Source organism: Lepus europaeus, chromosome 2, assembly GCF_033115175.1.
Source record: "Lepus europaeus isolate LE1 chromosome 2, mLepTim1.pri, whole genome shotgun sequence".
Classification (NCBI taxonomy): Eukaryota; Metazoa; Chordata; class Mammalia; order Lagomorpha; family Leporidae; genus Lepus; species Lepus europaeus.
The window spans coordinates 64,170,343-64,191,097 of NC_084828.1; the positions used below are offsets into that span (position 1 = coordinate 64,170,343).

General features: G+C 37.6%; 1 protein-coding gene across 1 annotated transcript in view; it reads right to left on the reverse strand.

Moving 5' to 3' along the window:
- The window catches only part of MYH15 (myosin heavy chain 15), a 196,161-nt gene that overhangs the window by 146,389 nt on the left and 29,017 nt on the right, over positions 1 to 20,755 (reverse strand). Inside the window, exons 8-14 of the mRNA XM_062207694.1 lie at positions 20,581 to 20,644; positions 20,400 to 20,495; positions 16,196 to 16,299; positions 14,178 to 14,316; positions 6,901 to 7,019; positions 1,940 to 2,089; positions 1,002 to 1,172 (exon numbers count right to left, since the gene is read on the reverse strand). Of these exons, the coding sequence (XP_062063678.1) occupies positions 1,002 to 1,172; positions 1,940 to 2,089; positions 6,901 to 7,019; positions 14,178 to 14,316; positions 16,196 to 16,299; positions 20,400 to 20,495; positions 20,581 to 20,644 (843 nt within the window). The remainder of the gene's footprint in view (positions 1 to 1,001; positions 1,173 to 1,939; positions 2,090 to 6,900; positions 7,020 to 14,177; positions 14,317 to 16,195; positions 16,300 to 20,399; positions 20,496 to 20,580; positions 20,645 to 20,755) is intronic.

Consider the following 20,755-nt stretch of genomic DNA (forward strand, 5'->3'; position numbering starts at 1 on the left):
CAAACCTACCACAATTTTCATTCTTGACTAAAAACCTTTTTTTTTTCCAACCAACCCCAGGAAATTCACTGGTTATCAAATAAATAAAACCAATGTGATGTGCTTGACCATGTGGAACATTAGCTACCTTAAAGAAAGATTTGGTTTCATTGAAAGCTTAACAAATAAAAATGATAGACACGGATCTGAGGTCTACAAAGGCTGGTAACTGGCCAGTCACCTTAGTTGAGATTCAAAGGTATCAGCTAGCATGGCCAACAACTTTCAGAAAGATAAAGGCTCAGCCTACCCAGACTTCTTTCCAAAACTCCCTGTAATCTATGACACAGGGACTTATGACAGCTAACATGCTATCATGCTTGTTCCTGTGCACAAAACCAGAGACCACATGTAATTCCTCCAGCAGACCCTGGTAACTCCCCACACAGCACACTAAAAGATTTCAGAGTATGAGGATATTGCTGAATTCAGAAACAGTACACTGCAGCTAATTTACTAATAAGCCATGAAGTGTTGTAATAAATTATGTAAATTAACTGGTACTTGTCCAATTAAATGAACAAACTACTTTCAGTGATCTTTAAGATTTATGGCAATTGTTTGTTTGCATGCCAATTTGCTAGAATCACTAAGCTTCATTGGTTCTACTCATTCACCTTATGTTAATCAACCAAGCCCAACAGTGCTCATATTTTCAGTCCTGTGTTTGTCCAGCTATGACCATGACTGTTTGCAATCTCCACAGTTCTCTTGGTGTATAAGAATGCAGGCCAAATATGTTGTGATTGGCTGTGTCAGATGTGATGGCGTAGATAACTGTGAGGATCCACATGGTATGCCACAGGTGTATCCCACAACAAGACCATTAAGAAATGTTGCAAAGGGCCTTCCTGGCCCATGTCCCATCTGCTGACATACTAAATCCTGACAGGGATCGATGTTGTAAGCAGGGACAATTCTCCAAAAATGAAATTAGACAAGGAGAAAAATATATATATTACCTTCTCAATGAAATCTAGGCAGGCTTGCAAATCCAGGCCAAAGTCAACAGTTACCCAGTCAATGCCTTCTTTCCTATATTCTTCTTGCTCCCAAACAAACATGTGCTGATTGAAGAACTGTTGTAATTTTTCATTGGTAAAATTAATGCAAAGTTGTTCAAGAGTATTATACTTCAAAGATACAGGAAGATGAGATAAAAATAAAATTGAGGCTCACTTACAAGAATTCACAGTAAAGAGAAAACTGTAACTAATATCATAAAATGTAAAATAAGCCCAACAAGTAAAAACACTCAGTTAAATTCATGCCTTCCACAGATATACCCACAAACTAAATAATATAATAATAAAATACTTAATGACATTATAATTCAAAATCATAGAAGACTCTTCTCTATTTCCCTTTAATATTGAATAAGAACTCAATAAATCATTACTACTATTAGTTATAATATCTATTAGCTTCTCATCATGCTTTGACCATATTTTCTCATGTTGAAGTCATAATTTCTTTTTTTTTTTTTAATTTTTTTTTTTTATTTTTGACAGGCAGAGTGGACAGTGAGAGACAGAGACAGAGAGAAAGGTCTTCCTTTTGCCGTTGGTTCACCCTCCAATGGCCGCCGCGGTAGCGCGCTGCGGCCGGCGCACCAAGCTGATCCGATGGCAGGAGCCAGGTGTTTATCCTGGTCTCCCATGGGGTGCAGGGCCCAAGCACTTGGGCCATCCTCCACTGCACTCCCTGGCCACAGCAGAGAGCTGGCCTGGAAGAGGGGCAACCGGGACAGGATCGGTGCCCTGACCGGGACTAGAACCCGGTGTGCCGGCGCCGCTAGGCGGAGGATTAGCCTATTGAGCCGCGGCGCCGGCCCTTGAAGTCATAATTTCTAATCTGCTTGTATGTATGCACTGACTTCATTCTTACCAGATGTACTTACATCAAGGATTTCAAAACCGGTGATGTCAAGGATGCCAATGAAGAACCGCCTTGACAGCTTGGTATCCAGGCCTCTGTTGACACGTGCCACCAGCCACTTAAACATCCTTTCATATACTGACTTGGATAGTGCACCAACAGCATAAGTTACCTAGAAACCACATTGAAAACCCCTTCATCTGCTAGCAGTCTCCATTTCAGTCCTGGGCATACTCTAACAGCAACCAGTGTCTAGTCAATTCGATATACATTAGTGACCTTCTGTGTACATATCTTCTGCTGAATACAATGAAAGGAAAGCAAGCAAGGGAGGGAAAGAGGAGGAAAGGAGAAGGACAGGAGAAAGGAGTTTGCTGATCTTGTGCCTCCCAACCAAAAATGTAGGTGACAGAAATCATGTCCTTTTTCGTAGAGGACTACAGATCCTGAGGTAAGTCTTTGCAGTGCGTTCTAAACCCATCTGTTCAAAGTGTGATCATACGAACAGCAGCATCAGCATCCTCTTGGAGCTTGTTAAACATGCAAACTCACAGACTAGTCCCAGACTTGCTGAATCACAGTCTGTCCTCTCACATGACCATGCCGATGCCTATGGACAGACTCTCTCCTTGAGCAAAGTGTGGTCAAGAGCCTCTGACCCACCTTCATCTTATCTTGGTCCTGCTTAGACCAGTTGAAGCAAGAATCCTGCTAAGCCTCATTAGCAAAAACCCACCACCCTTGATATCTGATTAACTTCCTATTCCTCCACCTTTAATGTACTGTATAAGTTCTTGGTCTGCTTTTAGCAAGAAATCATTAGACCAGTTTAAGAATGTCTCCGCCCTTGATATCTCCTCTTAGTAATTTTCTATTCACTGATTCCTTCTTTGACAAAAATCTTCACTTGTCATTATATTTGAAGTTGACCCAAACTTTCTATGCTATTGCAATATCCCTATTACAATATCCTGAATAAAGTCTTCCTTATCATTCTAACAAGTGTCAGAATTTTTTTCTGTTTAATACTGTCCACAATAAAATTTGAAAAGTGCTAGTATAGTAGATGGGAAATCTATAAGTTCTAGCATTTGTTCTAATGCTGCAGTTGCTGCTGATAATAAATTGTGTAAACCTGACAAATAACCTAACCCTCTTTGGAACTGCAGTGTCTTCATCCTAATAATGCTCTGGGAAGTTCTCTCTAGTCCCAGCTTTCAACTCTCTTATATTAGTTACCGGTGTTGCTCTCAGTTTCCCAGATGGAGAATGGCCATCTGGTGCATCAATATGACTCAGATTCCCCTACTGTGATAGGAGCTGGTGAAAACTCCTATCTCTGTATCTGGTTGATGATGTACAAATGTGATCCTGCTTCCATAATGCAAAGGGCTCCTTTTTTCCAACAGATTTCCAGAAGGAATGAGTTACAGCCGGACGTACTCCAAGCCTAGAAACCTGTACTCCAATCACTTAACATTTAAAATGGGCTCATCACATCCATCCTTCTGCTGAGCAAAGAGCGCATAGCAGGGGGCCAGTTTGTATCTGGTGGTGATTTAGTTGTGAGTCATTCACTATCTGATCAATTATCTGAAGTCATTTGCACAGTGATCTATAAGCCCAATGGCATCACAGTTTTTTATTATCAGCATCAAAAGCACACTCAACAAATAAAGTGTCCAGAGTGATTTTCATTCTCTCCAACACCAAGAGAATCATTTTTATCTACAGTAGTCATTATGAAAATTTAAAAAGAACATGACTAATTTGCTCACAACTTTTACTTTCCTAAACAATCAATAAGTGAAGATGGGAGAGAAACTATTTGACCAGGTGTGGAGAGTGGTCAAAAAATACAAGAAGAAAGCCTACAAGTAAAGGCAGAGAGAAATAGATGGCACAGTGTCTGCTAAATAGACCAATATACTCACACTGTTCACTAATTAATCATTGTAATCATTTTATGTCCAATGAAGAAAAATAAAGTGACTAAATGTATCCTTCTTTACAGGGGCTAATTGGATCCATTTATTAGCTTTTCATAACCTCATAGAAGATTTTGATTACTAAAAGGAAGTTGTGTATACCAGAAAACAGTAACAGAAAAAGCAAGCAAAAAAGTGTAGTCAAACCATCAAAATCTTAATCACTCTACCTTTCCCATATTTAAGAGTAATAATAAAACATAAGTATTTCAGGGATGTTATGGCAGATCCAGTGAGACAGACTGCCAACCTTCAAAGCACAATGTTTGGCACTCCGTACCCAATAAATACTCATTTCCCTTTCCTCAGCCCTTATTCACCTTCATCACTCCTCATCCTTACCTCGGCTTTGTCACCCTGCTGTTACTCTTTCTTAGAGTCACTATCTTTACCTATAAAATACAAATATTTACAAGCTCTGCTTTTAAGCTTGTTCTTAGAATGAGTGGCATAATCCATACAAAGTACTTAGTAAAGCACCTATGGTGAGTACTTTGTGGATGTTGATTATTGTTATTATTATTTTGTCATAATAATTAATCTTTTTAAAATTGACTCACTTCTACAAGATCCTCATGAAATCATAAAATACTAGGACTGAAGAATATTTGTTCTTGATAATCATGAAGAGTGGTTGTCTATTGGAGATAATACCTTCCCTTGAAGGAGAAGTGAATGTGGAAATACATTTTGCCACTCATAATGATGAAGTATGTTACTGGCATTTAATTCGTGGGGACCAGGAATACCAAACAACTAAAGGTGCACAGGAAACAGTCATTTATGAACAATTTTCTTATCTTAGATGCCTACTTCTCCACAAGTGAGAAACACAAAGTTGTTCAAACTCTTTATTGGGGTTCAGGAAGATAAAGAGATTTGGCCAAAGTATCAGAGTTAGTTATTCTTAGAGTTAGAGTTAAATTTTGGATAGACTATTAACACTGTAAGTGTTTTCCCCATCTTTTACAACTGTCATCAATTGAGCATACACATCTCCATTTTTAGCACTGGCAATTGGCTCTATAAAATCAATAAAATTCCTAGGAAAAGAAAAGCCTTTTACAGTGATTTCTCTTACTCTGCCGCTAGTAGAGAGAGAAGGAAAGAATGATGACTTCCTTCTTTTTTAATGTTGAATAATAATACATTACCTTGCTTCACTGGCTGGCTGTGTCACAGTAAAGGTTAGAGTAGTAACTCAGTCCTTTAGAACACAATAATAAAGAGGCAAATGTTTGACTTCAGTCCTCCTATAGGTTCATTAGATTAACATATAGAAAGATACTATCCTATGATCATAGCATGTCATGCATGCATGTTGTGGTGAACATCTAAGAAAGCATGAGACTGCTAACCAACTCTAACCCCACTACCAAGAAATAGCTCAATTATTTGTCTTGCTGATTGCAATTCAGATGCAACTCAGTTTAGTCTAACACTTGTGGAGCACCTACTGCTTGCAGAGCCATGTGTTAAATGCCATGGAATCTAAGACCGTTGGACACAGTCCATGACCTCAAGGAGCTTAGGTCACCAGGGAGGACAAAAATGCAAGCAGATTATTTTAAAGTGGTGTAGTTAGTATTATGATAGAGTAGAATTATTGATTTACAGAGTAGGCTAATTATAAAAGTAATTTTGATTCACTGATTAAATGTTTTAAATAACAAACACATCAGATACCTTAATACACAAGGAAAACAAGTTTATTGCAGTACAAATGATTGTCTTTTAATCAAAAATTTCTTCATATGCCTATCTCATTTTCATATTTAAGTTGTATGCAGAGTTAGAAAATCTAAGTCTCACCTAAATACAAGCTGTGTGTCCTTTGAAAAGTTGTCTGTTTCCTTATCCTCAGATTCCTCAATTGGAAAAATTTAAATTAAGTTTCATGCCCTACTTACCTCTGAGTATTGTTGTAATAATGGAAGAAGATAATTTTGAATTATCTTTGAATGCTCTATACATTTTCTGTGATAGAGAGACAAGTCTGTTTCCATAAAACACTATTTCTTCTTTCCAAAAAGACATCTCACAGGCTCCCCCACCAGTAAAGTGGATATTTTGATTTATTCATACCAAAGGAATATTAGTGAAAGTGATAGCATTTCTAGCCCTAAGCACTTAAGGTAGTATACTTTCTTCAAAATTATATTTTCCCTTTGTTCAAGAACTCTGGAGCCATGGCATAACTATAAAAAGAAAGAAGGCTATATAGTCTGTATTAGACTTGGTATAAAAAAATAAATGTTTTGTGTTACTGAAATTTCAGTGCACATGTATTATGATGGCACAGCCTATCTCATACTAATATACATTACAGATATAAATTGCCATTTTGAAATGTACTAGTATACTTACATAGCTTCATGACCCAGCAGGCCTGGGAATATTTACTGCATGAAGTCAAAGCCTCCAGATCAGCAATCCTCAGAGCATTTGTTATTCAACCATTATAAAATTCTCCTGGGTGCTAAATAAAATCTACATGACCTTCCATCTGTCATTTCTGTTTTCAAACCTCCCCTTCCTTCAAGATTAACTTCAGCATTTGTTCTGAATCTTTACTAATATGCCATGTGTCTTTTACACTTAAAGAAGTCAATATGCCAGATAGGTGACAGATGCCAATTTGCCAATTGTATTCATGTCAGGAATCAACAGACCTGAAAGCTTTTTAGCTAGACAAGAAAGACATTGTTCACACAAGTGGAGTGTTGGTTTGCATCTGTAAAGAGATTTGCTACCTAAGGAAAAACTGTCAAAATGTATATTTCAGACTAGACAGACTCTTAACACAACAGCATTTACTGCGGTGCGCCACATAACTTACATGTGGAATAATCATCACAATAGTTCTTTCCTGCCTGTTTATAGAAGCTGTTTTTGTAGATAATCTCAGTAGTTAAAAGATTTACAAGTACAGTATGCATACTCACATAATTATTAGAAGCCCATAGGATCACATATTCGCAAAATACCATCTTACCTGTTCTACAGTTTGACTTCTGGTAACATATTCATTACCAACTTTGATTCTAGGATGGGTCAAGCCCTTCACCAGCTCAGGGGAGTTAATGTCCATGAGGAAAGCAGCTTTGTCAGCACCTGGTCATAACACAAGAAGAAAGAGAAGGAGGAAGGAAGGGTGAGATGGAGGAAACACTGCTAAAATTCATTACATCACAGTCAAATGTACTGCCCACTGGACAGACTGATGGTATGATTAGATCAGGACAGCAAAGTAGATTGTACCTTTAAAATAAATGCCTGACTCTAAATGTTTAAAGGAATTTATGTCTTAGAAATGCAAATCAAAATTACAGTGAAATGTGACTTCACACCAACTAGAATGACTATAATAAAAAAAAATGGGCATAAAATATGTTGGCAAAGATAAGGTGGACTGGAACTCTCAAGCATTGCTGATGGGGAGGCAAAATGCTGTAGACATTATAGAAACCAGATTCCAAGTTATTTGAAAGTGAAACGCAATTCCTGTCTTATCCATACGTCCAAGGGAAATAGAAATGTACACAAAAGGACACAAAAAAATATTTAAAATGTTCCCAGCAGCATTATTCTAAAGTCAAAAAATCGAAAAAATTAAATGTCCAGAACTCAAAGAAGAGATAAATGAAATGTGATCTAACCACACATTGCAATATTAACCATTTATAACAGGGAATGAAGTGCCAAAGCATGGTACAACATGGCTGAAGCTTGAAAATATTATGTTAAGTGAAAGAAGATATCAAAGGCCACATGATATAGGATCCCTTTCATATGAATTGTCCAAAATAAGCAAATTCATGTACATACATAGAACATAGTCTTGTGATTGCCAAAGGCTTTAGAGTTGAGAGAATGAGAATAACTACTAAGGGGTATAAGATTTCTATAGGGGCAGGTGAAATGTTCTGGAATGAAATTGTGGTGATGGTTGCCCCCTTTATAAATATACTAAATCCATTGAACTATACACTTTAAAAGACTCAATTTTATGCTATGTGAATAATATCTTACTTTTTGAACAAATATTCAATACTGGCACTCTTGGAAAACAAACTCTGAAGAATATGAGGAATCTCATGCTTATTATTTGCCTGTTTCCCCTCCTATGTACATAATTCTAGATTATTTCAGCAAAGCAGGGACTTGGCACTATACTTTGAAAATTCAAGACAACCACCAATCAACAGACACCAGGACATACACCTAGTTTCTGTTAAAATATCTTCCTTTTCTAGTGGTCTGTTTACTCTATAGTGCCCTCTGCTGCCCAGCAACAATACTAACATCCATGACACCAAATGAATAAAATTTCAGTTTTCAAAGGAAAGACACAGGGGAGAAAAATTGTTATTGGAAGGAAAAGCAAAAAGGTATCTATCACATCAGGTATTATAAAGTGACAATAATACAACAGAATGCCACAGGGAAAAAGATAATAAGTCTATTTCAAATTGTAAATTATTTCAATTACTGAACAAAATGAATCTCCCACTCATGTGAAAATTCTCTGAATGTTTTCCCTTTTAAATGAATTCGGAGACTCACTAACATATGTTTAGGATAATGTTTTATACTAGAAGTTAATCACAAACAGGGAATGAAGTAAAACCAGAACACAATTAGAGCGCTATATATCATTTGTATTAGTGATATCAATTTCCTTTTTATGGGTCTTTAAAATTTTCACAGAGGCTTAATCAGCTTGAAATGTTTAATTTGTTTTTAACTAAAATTAATATAAATTATACATACTTTTCTACAAGCTACACAGCTACTTTATGTTAGTGTATTTACAAGAATAACAGTGTAGGTACCAGGCTACAATGAAATCTTTCAAAAAATGAAGATCATGTGGCATAATTAAAATCTATGGGTTCATTCATGAGATCCTGAGATAACTGATGCCCATTGGTGGTAATTTTATAAAGCTTCTTTAGGAGCACAATGGAAACAAATGGAAAATTAAAAGCACAGCAGACATCCCCACCCTAAGCTGACATGTGCCTGCTAAGAGTGTCATATTTGCAGACAAAAGACATTATTTCAAATTGAGGATCCAGTGGGTTGGAAACATAAACCTTTTGAATGGATAGACATCTTAGAGAGTATCTAACCAAATATGACAATATTTACAAGAAAGGAATAAATGAAATGTGCTTCATCAGTCTGAATACAAAAGACTAGTAGCTGACAATGGAAAAAATGAACAATTCTACATTTCTGTTCAGGCAGAAAAGGTTAAAACTTTGGGTTTCTAAGCTTTGGAACTATTCAAATGAATAATACAAGCAATAGTTTCAAAGAATAATTTCCCACACCAAGAGCCTTCATGCATCCTTTTTCCAGCGTTAAAGACAATGTTTTGAGTCTAATTTTACCCATGAACAAAGGAGACCCAAATACTCCATACCATTTCCCATTTTGGGCTTTAACAGAAATAGTATCTAGTGTTACAGCATAATATCTCCCCCACTCCAAAAATGGCTAAGTATCCACAAACAGGAACGACATGCCTTGTATTTATCCCAACATCATGCAAGTGCTCCATACTTTCTATGGGCCAAAAACAGTGACCATTGTGTTCCAGAAAATAAATTACTTCACTTGCACTATATGTTTATATATATGAAAACAGTGTAAATCGCTGAATAAAATTTCATTGACATTAGTTAGTACTACTGTAAAAGTAGCAAAGTCTGTAAAAATAGCTTCATTAATTTGTCAAATTTACTAAGCCCTTGGTATGGGCAAAGCCTGGTGCTAGATACATTACCAGGAAGATCAAGGAGCAGCATTGTGGCAGAGGGTTAAGCTGCCAACTATAATACCAGCATCCCATATTGTCGGACCAGTAGGAGTCCTGGCTATTCTGCTTCCAATCCAGATCCCTTCTAATGTGCCTGAAAAAGCAGTGGGAGATGGCCTAAATTCTTGAGACCCTGATACCCACATGGGAGATCTGGATAGAGTTCCAGGCTCATAGGTATTGCCTGGCTCAGCCCTGGCCATTGCAATCATTTGGGAAGTGAATCAGTAATGGAAGATCTTACTCTCTCTGTCTCTCACTCTTTCTCTGTCAATATGCCTTTCAAATAAACAGTAAAATAAGTATTTTTTAAAAATTAATAAATTAAACATAACTCCCAAGCATCAAGAAGTTTATAAACCATTAAAGTAAATAAGACATAGGCAGAAACATCATATCACTAAAACAACTGTAAAGGAGACACAGAAATTGAGTGTCAAGAAAGTTTGAAATAGAAAAGAGCTCTTTTGGACTGCATAACTGGGGCAATTTCAAAAAAGAACCAACATTTAATCTGAGACTTGAATGGTTTTGCTAGGCAAATATAGGAGAACAAGAATTTCTCAGAATGGCATGAAGTCAGAGATATATCAGAGTTCAAGATATAATCAAAGTTCTGACTTTAATGGATTAGACCATGATGTCATGACTGAGCAGAAAACCGAGAGAGGGGGGTGACTTCTGCTTGTAGAAGATGGTTGATGACACTCTAAGGTATTAAATAATGGGGAGAAGTGTTAAAGGAACTTTGAACAAAAAAATTCACAATTAGAGTTATGCATCAGAATTATATTTGTAGAAGTATGCGACAAAGACCACAATGGGAAGAGTTTAAAAGGATGCAGAGAGTGAAGGCATGGCAGGATATCAAAATCCAAGATGCCAAAGGTCTAAATAATAATGAAAATGGTGGGGAAAAAGAAGATTGAGAAACATGACCAAGATGTTCCAGTTTGTGCAGCAGGGAGTAGTATCATGAATGTTAACAGGAAGACAACAGTTGTGGTAGAGGACAGTGCACTGAGTTTTAGCCATGTGGAGTTCAGGATACCACAAAATATGTGGTTGAACATCAGAAACGTAGGATTGGTAGTCAGGAAAGAGATATTCACCAAAACTTTGTTCATAATAGCAAAAATTCTAGAAATAAACACTTAATAACATATTTAAATTAGTATGGTACATCCATACAATGGAATATTTTATAGCCATATAAAAAGATACTGCAGAAAAGATGAACAATATGTTCATTTATAATTTAATTTTAATAATCCTACAGAAAACAACATGAAGAATATCAATTTTTTTATTTTAAAAATTACAAATGCATATTAAGCTGGAAAAAGATGTGAAAGACATATATATCCTGTGGTATTAAGGGTGATTTTCCTTGAAAGGTGAGACTTGTTTAATAATAAAAATCCATCAATAGGTGACAGGCACACTTGAAAACCTGGAAATAACACAGTGAACAAACCCAGTTAGGTCCCTGCTCTTATGGAGCTTACACCTTTCAGAGACCAAGAAGAAGTTTACAGGCAGTGCAGGTAGAACAGTCAATAAAACAATAGTTGTATGAATCATAGAGACAAATACTCAAGATAAGGGGTTAGTGATGGGATGGTGAGGGTATCAAAGAAGGCATTTCTGATAAGGTATCATCAAAGAAGTCATGTTAATAAAGTGAGGGAATAAGCTAAGAGGATGCCTAAGAAAAGAGATTCTATCAGACAAAAAAAAAAAAAAAGAATCAGCAAAAAAGTCCTGCAACAGGGTTGCTCACATGCCCCAGAAGGTACGAAGAGGCTCTGGGCTGGCATTGTGGCACAGCAGGTTAAGCCCCTGAATGCAATGCCTTACATCCCTTATTGGGGTAGGTTCAAGGCCTGGCTGCTCTACTTCCAATCCAGCTCCCTGCGAATGCACCTGGGAAGGCAGCAGAAGATGTCTGACTTGGACTGGTGCGCCCATGTGGAGACCCAGAAGAAGCTCCTGCCTCCTGGCTTCTGCTTAGCTCATCCCTGGTTGTTGCAGCCATTTAGGGAGTGAACCGGCGGAAGATAGATAAATAAATTCTCTCTCTCTCTCTCTCTCTCTCTCTCTCTCTCTCTCTTTCCCTTTCTCTGTAGCTCTGCCCTTCAAGTAAATAAAAAATAAATCTTTATTAAAAAAAATAAAGAACCAAGAAGAAAGGGTAACTGAATAGAGGGGAGAGAGAAAAGAAAAAATAATGGGAGATGGGGCTAGAAAGTAATTAGGAGAGTTATTGCAGTGCCAAGGAGGCTATGATAAGGACTTGGACATTTCTTTGGAGTAAGCTATGAGCCACTGTTCAGTTTAGAGCAGAGTGTGGACATGGACTGACATGCACAAGGAAAGAATTGCCACTAGCTTCCACATACAGAACTAAGTACCATAGGCAAAGGGCCAGGCAAGGAGATCAGTAAGGAGGCTTTTACAACAATCTTTTACGGGCAAGAAACAGAAGCTCAGGTAAATTGTAACAGCTGACATGATCATGAGATGTTGTGAGCTTTTGGAAACATCTAAATGAAAAACAGGAAGAAAAGATGGAAAGGAGCGAGAGAGGGAAGGAGAGAGGGAGGGAGGGAGGGAGGAAGAAGGAAGAAAATGGAATGATTCTCTAAGATTTTAGTCATGGCAGCTGGGAGACTCCAGTTGGCATGCATTTAAAAAACAGAAATGAAGAGCTGTTCGTGAGGGCAGTGTAGAGTGAAGAGTTAGGTTCTATGCATGTTGAGTTTGAGATTATCACCTAAGAAATGAGTATAGAATAGAATACAGGAAAGTCGGACTCTGCAGCCCTATGGCAGGTAGCAGTGGGGAAGAAAAGGATGCTCTGCAAAGAAACTGAGAAGGAGCCATGAGGGAGACTGGGAGGGCTCACAGACTTCATTTGCTCATTTGTGTTTTCTGATTTATTAATAAGCATGCCTTGCTTTTGTAATAAAAGTAATTATTCATAAAACGTTGTTTCAAAGCATTGCCAAGCAAGAAAACAACAAAATAAGATGCTATGAAAGCACACATTAATGTGCTAATATACACAATATCTGCAATATCGATCTTCATGTCACATTCCTTCACTTCATTTGCATCTGTGTTCAAGTGTCCTCCTTTCCAAGGGGACCTCCTGACAACCCTGTCTATAATAATCCCTGTCTCCTATTTCTCTTTATTCTTTTCCTCTGCATTATTTTCTTTTCAGAATAATTAAAAGGACCTTTATCTATTTATCTATTGTTCATCTCCCACACTAGACAAGAGAGGGACAATACTTTGTTCACAGATGAGCCCCCAGCATCAAGAGTAGTGCCTGTCACAGATTGGCTTCAAAAATTATTTTTCAATAAAAACAACAATTTAAAAAATGAGTAAATGGGGTAAGCATTTGGCTAGCAGGTATGGCTTCTGGACCCCATCTTCATACTACCTGGGTTCAACCCCCAGTTCTGGCTCCTGACTCTAGTTTCCTACTAACGCAGATACATGCTACAGTATGAATGAATCTTAAAGAAATTATGCAAATTGAAATAAGCCAGACACCAAAGGACACATACAGTTCCCCCTAGATCAGGTAGCTACAGCATCAAATTCAGAGTCACAAAGTAGAACATCTGTGGCCAAGGGCTGGGGGAAGATTTTTTTAATGGGTACAGAAGTTCAGTTTGGAGTGAATAAAAAGTTCTGTTGATGGGTAGTCGTGATGACTATACAGCAATGCCACTGAATTATATGCTTCAAAATGGTTAAAATGATCAATTTTATATTACACACAGTCATATTTAAAAATACAAATTTTTAAAAAATTGAAAAATTTGAATTAATGAGTTTCCCCTTGCCTCAGTTGCAAGGAATTTTATTATTAAAAGTAATAATCATAACTTCTGTGTTTCCTTGTTTCATAATTGTGGTTTTCTAGAATGATCATTCTAGACAGATCATTGATTATGTTTCTGAACTGCTAATCAAGCAAAACTATACATTTTTAAAATGTGAATAAAATAAAGAGGACATTTAGCCTTGTGGTCTCACACTTGTGGACTTAGTTACTTTGCCTTTGAATTCAAAGGATCTCAGTTCACATCTCTAATTAGAATACATTTTATGGTAATTTGCTCCTTTCTCTGTTTTTCCCAAGTCTATGTGCTAGAGGCAGACTATGTCTTACTCAACTGTTTCATCCAAGTGTAGCAAATTCTTCAGCTATTTGAGGAATGCTTCTTATTCTATGGTAGGAGGACTCTATATCAGAATAGTTGTTAAGAGACTAATTTTGAAGAACAGCAAGCAAGTGAGATGATACTAATTTCAACATTTTTCCAAAGCCCAAAATGTGAGGTCAACTATAAGGAAAAATGAAGTGGAACTAGGGTCAGGAATTTGAAGGGAAGTACATGCCACATCTCCAAAGCAGATCTTACTTTCCGTGCCATCTGCTTCCGGCTGCTCTTCTCTGGGTTTCTGTTTAAATTTCATGTTTCCAAAGTGCAGGATGGCTGCAGTGAGTTTATAACATGCATGCTTCTCATGAGGAAGAAAGCCCAAGCCATCCATGGCTTCCTGTAAAAACAACAACAAATGCCTTTGTCTTCATTTGCCTAATGATTGCAGTATGCACCTCATCCCTGCTGTGTGTCACACCTCCCCACACTCTGGCTGTGGGCTGGTAAGGATGGGACAGAGTGAAGATGTGACAGCCCTGTTCAAGGCATTGCAAAGCAGTCCTATTGTCAGTCACCTGTAGCCTGCTCATCCATTTTAAAAAATAAGAAGAAAAGACTAGCTTGCTTCATTTCTAGTAGGTTCAGAACTTTCCCTCATTGCCTATGACTCATCTCTTCTCTCCAATAAGAATCATTAAATAGCTGTAGGAGGTCAATTATTTTGCTGTTCATGATCGTGGCAGAAAGTGCTATATTTGCTGGGTTGCTGAGTTCTGTGATAGCACATATTCTGACTTTTTTTCCAGAAAAGATGCAACTCAAAGATAAATTCAAGGAAGTTTTTAAGAAAAGAAAAATCATATTGAAGTAGGAAGGCATACAGGTTAAAATCAATTAGGTTTGTGAGCTGGAAGACCACACCTTCGCCATGCCTCTGTGTGACCTCACGCCCTATCTGATACCTTCACCACCCCCCTGTGTGACCTCATGCCCCTACCTGGCCACACCTGGGTGCCCACCAGCCAATCAGGTTAATTAACAACTCCCCTTTGGAAATGGGTTAAAAGCCTGGGACATGGTGTGTCCTGCCGTTCTCTTCGGCCCTGGCCTCTTGCCAGGAGGGGGCTTGCTGTAGCTCTGCGCCTCTAGGCTTCCTGGCCTAGATGCTCCTCTACATGGCTGGTTCCTGGTGTTCAGCATGAACCTCTCTCTCTTAAATAAAGCTCTTAGTCTTCTATGCATCTTTCTCACTAAATAAAGGCTTAAAATGTACCATGCTGCCTCGTTTATCTGTGCTGGTATTTAGAATTCTTCTCTAAATATTAGGCAAGAACCCTCTCGGGCTTATTAATATTGGGGATTTACTAATAAGCATATGGTGAAATTGTATGGCACCCCAAATTCCGGTAGCATATGTGGCAACCCAGGTGGTGCTTCTGGGGAACTTGAAGGGCCACATTTTAGTACAAATTTTAGGGGGTCATCTCCGATTTCAATATCACCATAGAATTACCTCCTAAGAAACTACTGCACTTAGCATGATGTGCTTTGTCATATTCTCTAAGAGGGTAAAAATTGGTGTAATCTATATAGTGGTTAATTTAAAGTATGTATCAAGAGACAAAAAAACACACAATCCTCACCTTTTAATTTCACGGTTAACAGTCTAACAAAAGGTAAATCTGATACACAGAAAAAAAATTTGTCTACAGAGATGTCTACTGTAGTGTGTGTGTGAGGGGAAGGGAGGAGAGTAGGAAGATCAAAAAACCTTGAGTCTAATAAGAGAATGGCTCAATAATCAAAAGAACAAATACCTGATAAAAAATTAAACATTCATTTAATGTTTATGAAGAGTTTTTAATGACACTTGAAGTACTTATGACTAAGTTGGAAAAGCAAACTCCATGTGTGAACCTTACATGTATGCAATGTGATTACAATCTTTTATAAAAACCATGTGCTCACCATAATGACTATGCAAATGGAATCTCAAATAGATAGAAATAGACTGTAAACATATACATCAGATTAAAAAAATGTACTGCCCACTGAGCTGAAACATCTTTCTACTTTTCATGTGGTCTAAAGTTACTATACTAACAACATATGCTTTTACAATAAGTAAGAAAACTGTGGACAGAAGCAGCCCTTAACACACAAGGGAAGCAAGGCCATTTCTTTAGATATTTTAAGCAGACTCAAACTCTTAAGATGCTTTCTTTCATTTCTCATTGTTATTTGGAGACTTTTCTTTGACAACTAACAATCCTTACTTGTGTGGCCAGCAATTCTTCAATGTCATTCAAGCTCTCCAGAGCAATTACTCCACAGGAGCAAAAGTGAAAGTCGGAGGGATTTGCAGACACCAGGAGCATGTCTACAGTGGGAAAAACATCCATTAGACAGCTTAAAGAAATCCTCAAGGCCTGAGAAAATAATTGACCAATGGTGACACTTTACTCTTACAGCTTATAGCATACTTGTAAACAAGCCCAAATAATATCCAAATTCTAGACCCAAACTTTTGCAATCAATTTTTTCCCTCTAATAACTTGTCCATCATGTGTCCATGCCTCTCAGGAGAACAGGCTGGTGAATTCCAAAGCAGATTCAATTGTAACAGCTTCAGCTGGTATAAGACAAAAAACAAACAAACAAACAAACAAGAAAACCCAGATAATGTGTGTTGCCAAAACTTTGAAAACAGGAATTTCTCGGAGGTTCATGGCTGAGGGCCCGAGGACACAATAATGTTTTGTAAAATATTCTGTAGAACAGAGCTGAACTTCAAAGGCTAGGAAGCAGCCAGATCCTGGGGCTTGTGCCCAGAAAACCTTAGCAGTGTATGTCTGTCACTTCACAACCTTGCTATCAGAAGTCTGAGTATGACTTTCAAGAGATCTGCAAATCAGCCACTGCGTTCAACATTGCAACTCTGATTGGCCTAGGATTCCGAACATGATCCCCTAGTCAGGAAACTAACGTAGGCTGAAACCAGGGCAGGTTGGCAGCAACACATCATCAACTGACTGACAGATTACATTAACCTCCTGCCCAACACTTGTTCCCAATGAAGTTTCACTCAGTTAATCTTGTTTGTCTGCTTATCTCTCAGTGAAATGAAAATCTATTGTCCTGGACCCTAAATCTCAGGAAAAAAACAAACAGAAAATGTAGTTAGTAACAATGAATGTTCTTAGAAGCTTTATTTGCAAATAAAACAAATATCCATGAGTGGTTCAATGAGGTAACTGCTGTACATTGATACAGACAAAAGAATGAACTATGAATAGATATTTTGAAAAGAAATCTCAAAATCTTGTGTGAAATAAGCCAAGCCAAGCCAAGCACACCCCCCCCCCCGAAAAAAAAAAAAAAGTAGTAGGATTCTTTAAATGGCTCATGGAAAATGTATGCTATGAAAAAATTCTGCATGCGTTTCACATTTTTCTTTCACCAAAAATAAACGCATCTTTTAATTCCATTTTCCAGAAACTTTAAAAAATATCCTTGTGTATACTATATAATCCCATTTTATGAAATTCTAGAATACGTCATCTAATCTACATTGACAGAAAATATATTAGTGGTTGCCTAGGCTGGGGCTTAAAGAGCTGCAATGAGTGAAAAGGGGCAGGATGGAGGGATTATAAAAGATTATAAAGAAAACTTGAACAGATAACCTGCATTAACTTGACTAAGGGGATAATTTCATACATGTATACATATGTCAATATTTACCAGTTGTACACTTCAAACACATATAGTTCATTTCAGTTCAATAATACTTCAGTAAATTTGTTCTGTAAAACTTAAAAAGTAAAATTAGCACCTGGCATTGTGGTGAGCAAGGTAAGATATCACTTGCAACACTGGCATCCAATAACAGAGTGCCAATTCACATTTTGGCTGTTTCCTGCTAATGTGCCTGGGAAGGCAGCAGATTATGGCACAAGTGCTTGGCAATCTGTGACCCACGTGGGAAACCTAGAGCAGTTCTTGGCTCATGGCTTCAGCCTGGCCAAGACTTGTCTGTTGCAGCCACTTGGGCACTCAATCTGTGGGTGGAAGATCTCTTTTCTCTCTGTATCTCTCCTCTGTTACTCAATCTTTAAAATTAAATTGGGGTAGGTGTTGTGGCATAGAAGGTAAAGTTGGCACCAGCAAAGCCAGCATGCCATATGGGCACAGATTTGAGTCCCAGCTACTCTACTTCCCATCCAACTCCCTACTAATGCACCTGGGAAAGCAACAGAGGATAGCCCAAGTCTTTTGGCCCTTGCTACCTGTGTAGGAGACCTGGAAGAAGCTCCTGGTTCCTGATTTTGACCTGGCCCAGCCCTGGCTATTGAAGACATCTGGGGAGAAAACCAATAGACCAAAGATCTCTCTCTCTCTTTCCCTCACTGTCTCTCCCTCTCTCTCTATAACTCTGCCTTTCAAATAAATAAATACATCTTAAAAAATAAATCTTTTAAGAAAATGGGCTCACTCAACAGAAGTAAAAGAAAATACATGTATTTTAATAGAAATATAAATAATAAAAATCTATAACTTTAAAAGTGTTTTTACATATTTTATTTGATAAATAAAAAGTATATATATTGATGGAATAAGACATGATATTTTGGTGAGTATACATTGTAGAATCCATCTAATTATCATAGCCATTACCTCACAAAATTACTATTTTTTATTTGTGGTGAAAGCATTTTAAATAATACTTCATTAGCAATTTTCAGGTATACAGTACCTTGTTATTAACTAAAATCAAAATATTATAGAAGATATTTCCTAAGCTTATTCAGCTATTTTAGTTCCCAAATATTTCCTATTTCTTCTCATCACCAATTCTTGACTATAATTCACAATTTTTTTTTAAGAATACCTGACCATTCCTGGTCTTCCTTTTTGCGTCACTTCTTTCTCACATTTCAGGAAACTTAAACCTAATATTCATATTTACAACATACATCCTCCTACAGCCATCTTCAAAATGCTCTGAAACTCTTTGGCAAAAATGAGTGGAAAGATTTCCCAATCATTTTTAAATGTCTCCCAAAACAATATGACGCTAAAAGCAAGTGAACTACAATATTCTTTTCAGACCACCAGATGTCAGCATTTCCATAGTAATTAATCTGAGCAGGGCCTAGGACTCAACAAGATAAATGAATTCAGTATGAACATGCATCTTCCATAGCAGACCAAAAGCTTTAGACAGCTCTATTAGCAAATAGAGATCCTCTAAAGAATGCTGTGATGGTTTCTGGTACCCACATTGAATCCTTTGGGTCAGATACACAAATTTTTTTGACAAATACTAGATTTCACAGGGAAAAGCAAGGGAAGATCAAAAAACAAGTGTTATTTTTGTTGCTCCAGGTTTAAGTGGAAGGAAAATGAAGAGAAGAACTTCTGCTATTTATATATCCCGTATTACACCCATGGCTGATAATTCTCCAGTTTGCAGATCTTTATCCACCCCGTTGAAGATATTTTGGAGTTGTACGACAAGTAGGCAAAACACTGTCTGATTTATTCTACTAAGCATAATGAACTGGGAGGGGTTTTGCTATCAGTGTGCTAGTCTGTATCTGTAACCTCATCCTACATTCACTCCAGTGGGAGCATTGTTATCCTCAATGCCATATCTCAACTGTAATACCTTTAAAATGCCACTCACTGTCAACACCTATCTTGTTTTTCTTTGACTCTGTCCCCCAGATCCCCCATGCCATATCTGTTATCTTCAACAACTCTCTGTCATTTCCTACTGGGACTATTACCATTGCTTCTAAGATTTCTAGCTCCTGATCATCACAGCAGCTTAACTATCCCACACACTGTCACCAATAAATCATGACCTCTTATTACTCCACTCCACATTCACATTCACAATGCACAGATGCAAATGGACATCCTCTCAACCCCCTGAATAACCACCAGAATAAAATCTCCACTATTCCTCCAGGTAAGTGGTTTCTTCCCATCACCTGGGTTTATTTGCTCCCTGATCTTGCATTTCCTTTTCTTGACATGTATACATTGCTTCTCCTTCTGAAACTTCCCTTCATTCTTCACTCCATCTGGTTAAATCTTCTTCATGTGCCCCCAAGTCCCCACTTCTCTGTGAAACTTCCATGGGCCACTACAAACCATGCCAACATCTCCCTCCTGCAACCTTTTGTCTATGCTACACATGCGATTCTAATATCTTTCCACCAACACACACACCATGCCCACTCATTTAATTTTGTTGGGCAGCCCACCTATTTTCAAACATTCTTCTTCCTTTCACTATGAACTTGAAGAAAACTTTTGGCACTTGCTCTCTACAAACAAAAAAGTGCTCAGATGAATACCCTGAGGTTTAAAGAGGCTAACAGAATTACTGAAATAAGTGTTTCAGTCCTAGAAGTCTGTCTTCTCTCTTTCATTCTGCAATGATTCTCACCTCCAGAATCCTACACTTACCATGAAGCTCTTTTTTTCCAGACAGAATTTGATAGAATATATGATAGTTCCTCTCTCCAGCCTGCTGGAAAATCACTCGAGATTTTTCAAGCAAATCTGCACAATGAGAAATGGTTAAAAATTCACACTTAGAAGTTGTTACAAAATTTAAAAGAAAATAGTCAGTATAATAAGTACTTACAGATATCGATGTCTGCAGAAGAAAGCATACCGTTGGCACCAAAATGCATTCTGATTAATTTTCCCTGGATGGGCACAGAACACAGTCACCTTACAAACTTTCCAACCATTACAGTGTCTTCATTATAAAAATATACAAACTACCAAAGAAACTACTTTCCCAAAAGTTAAGAAAA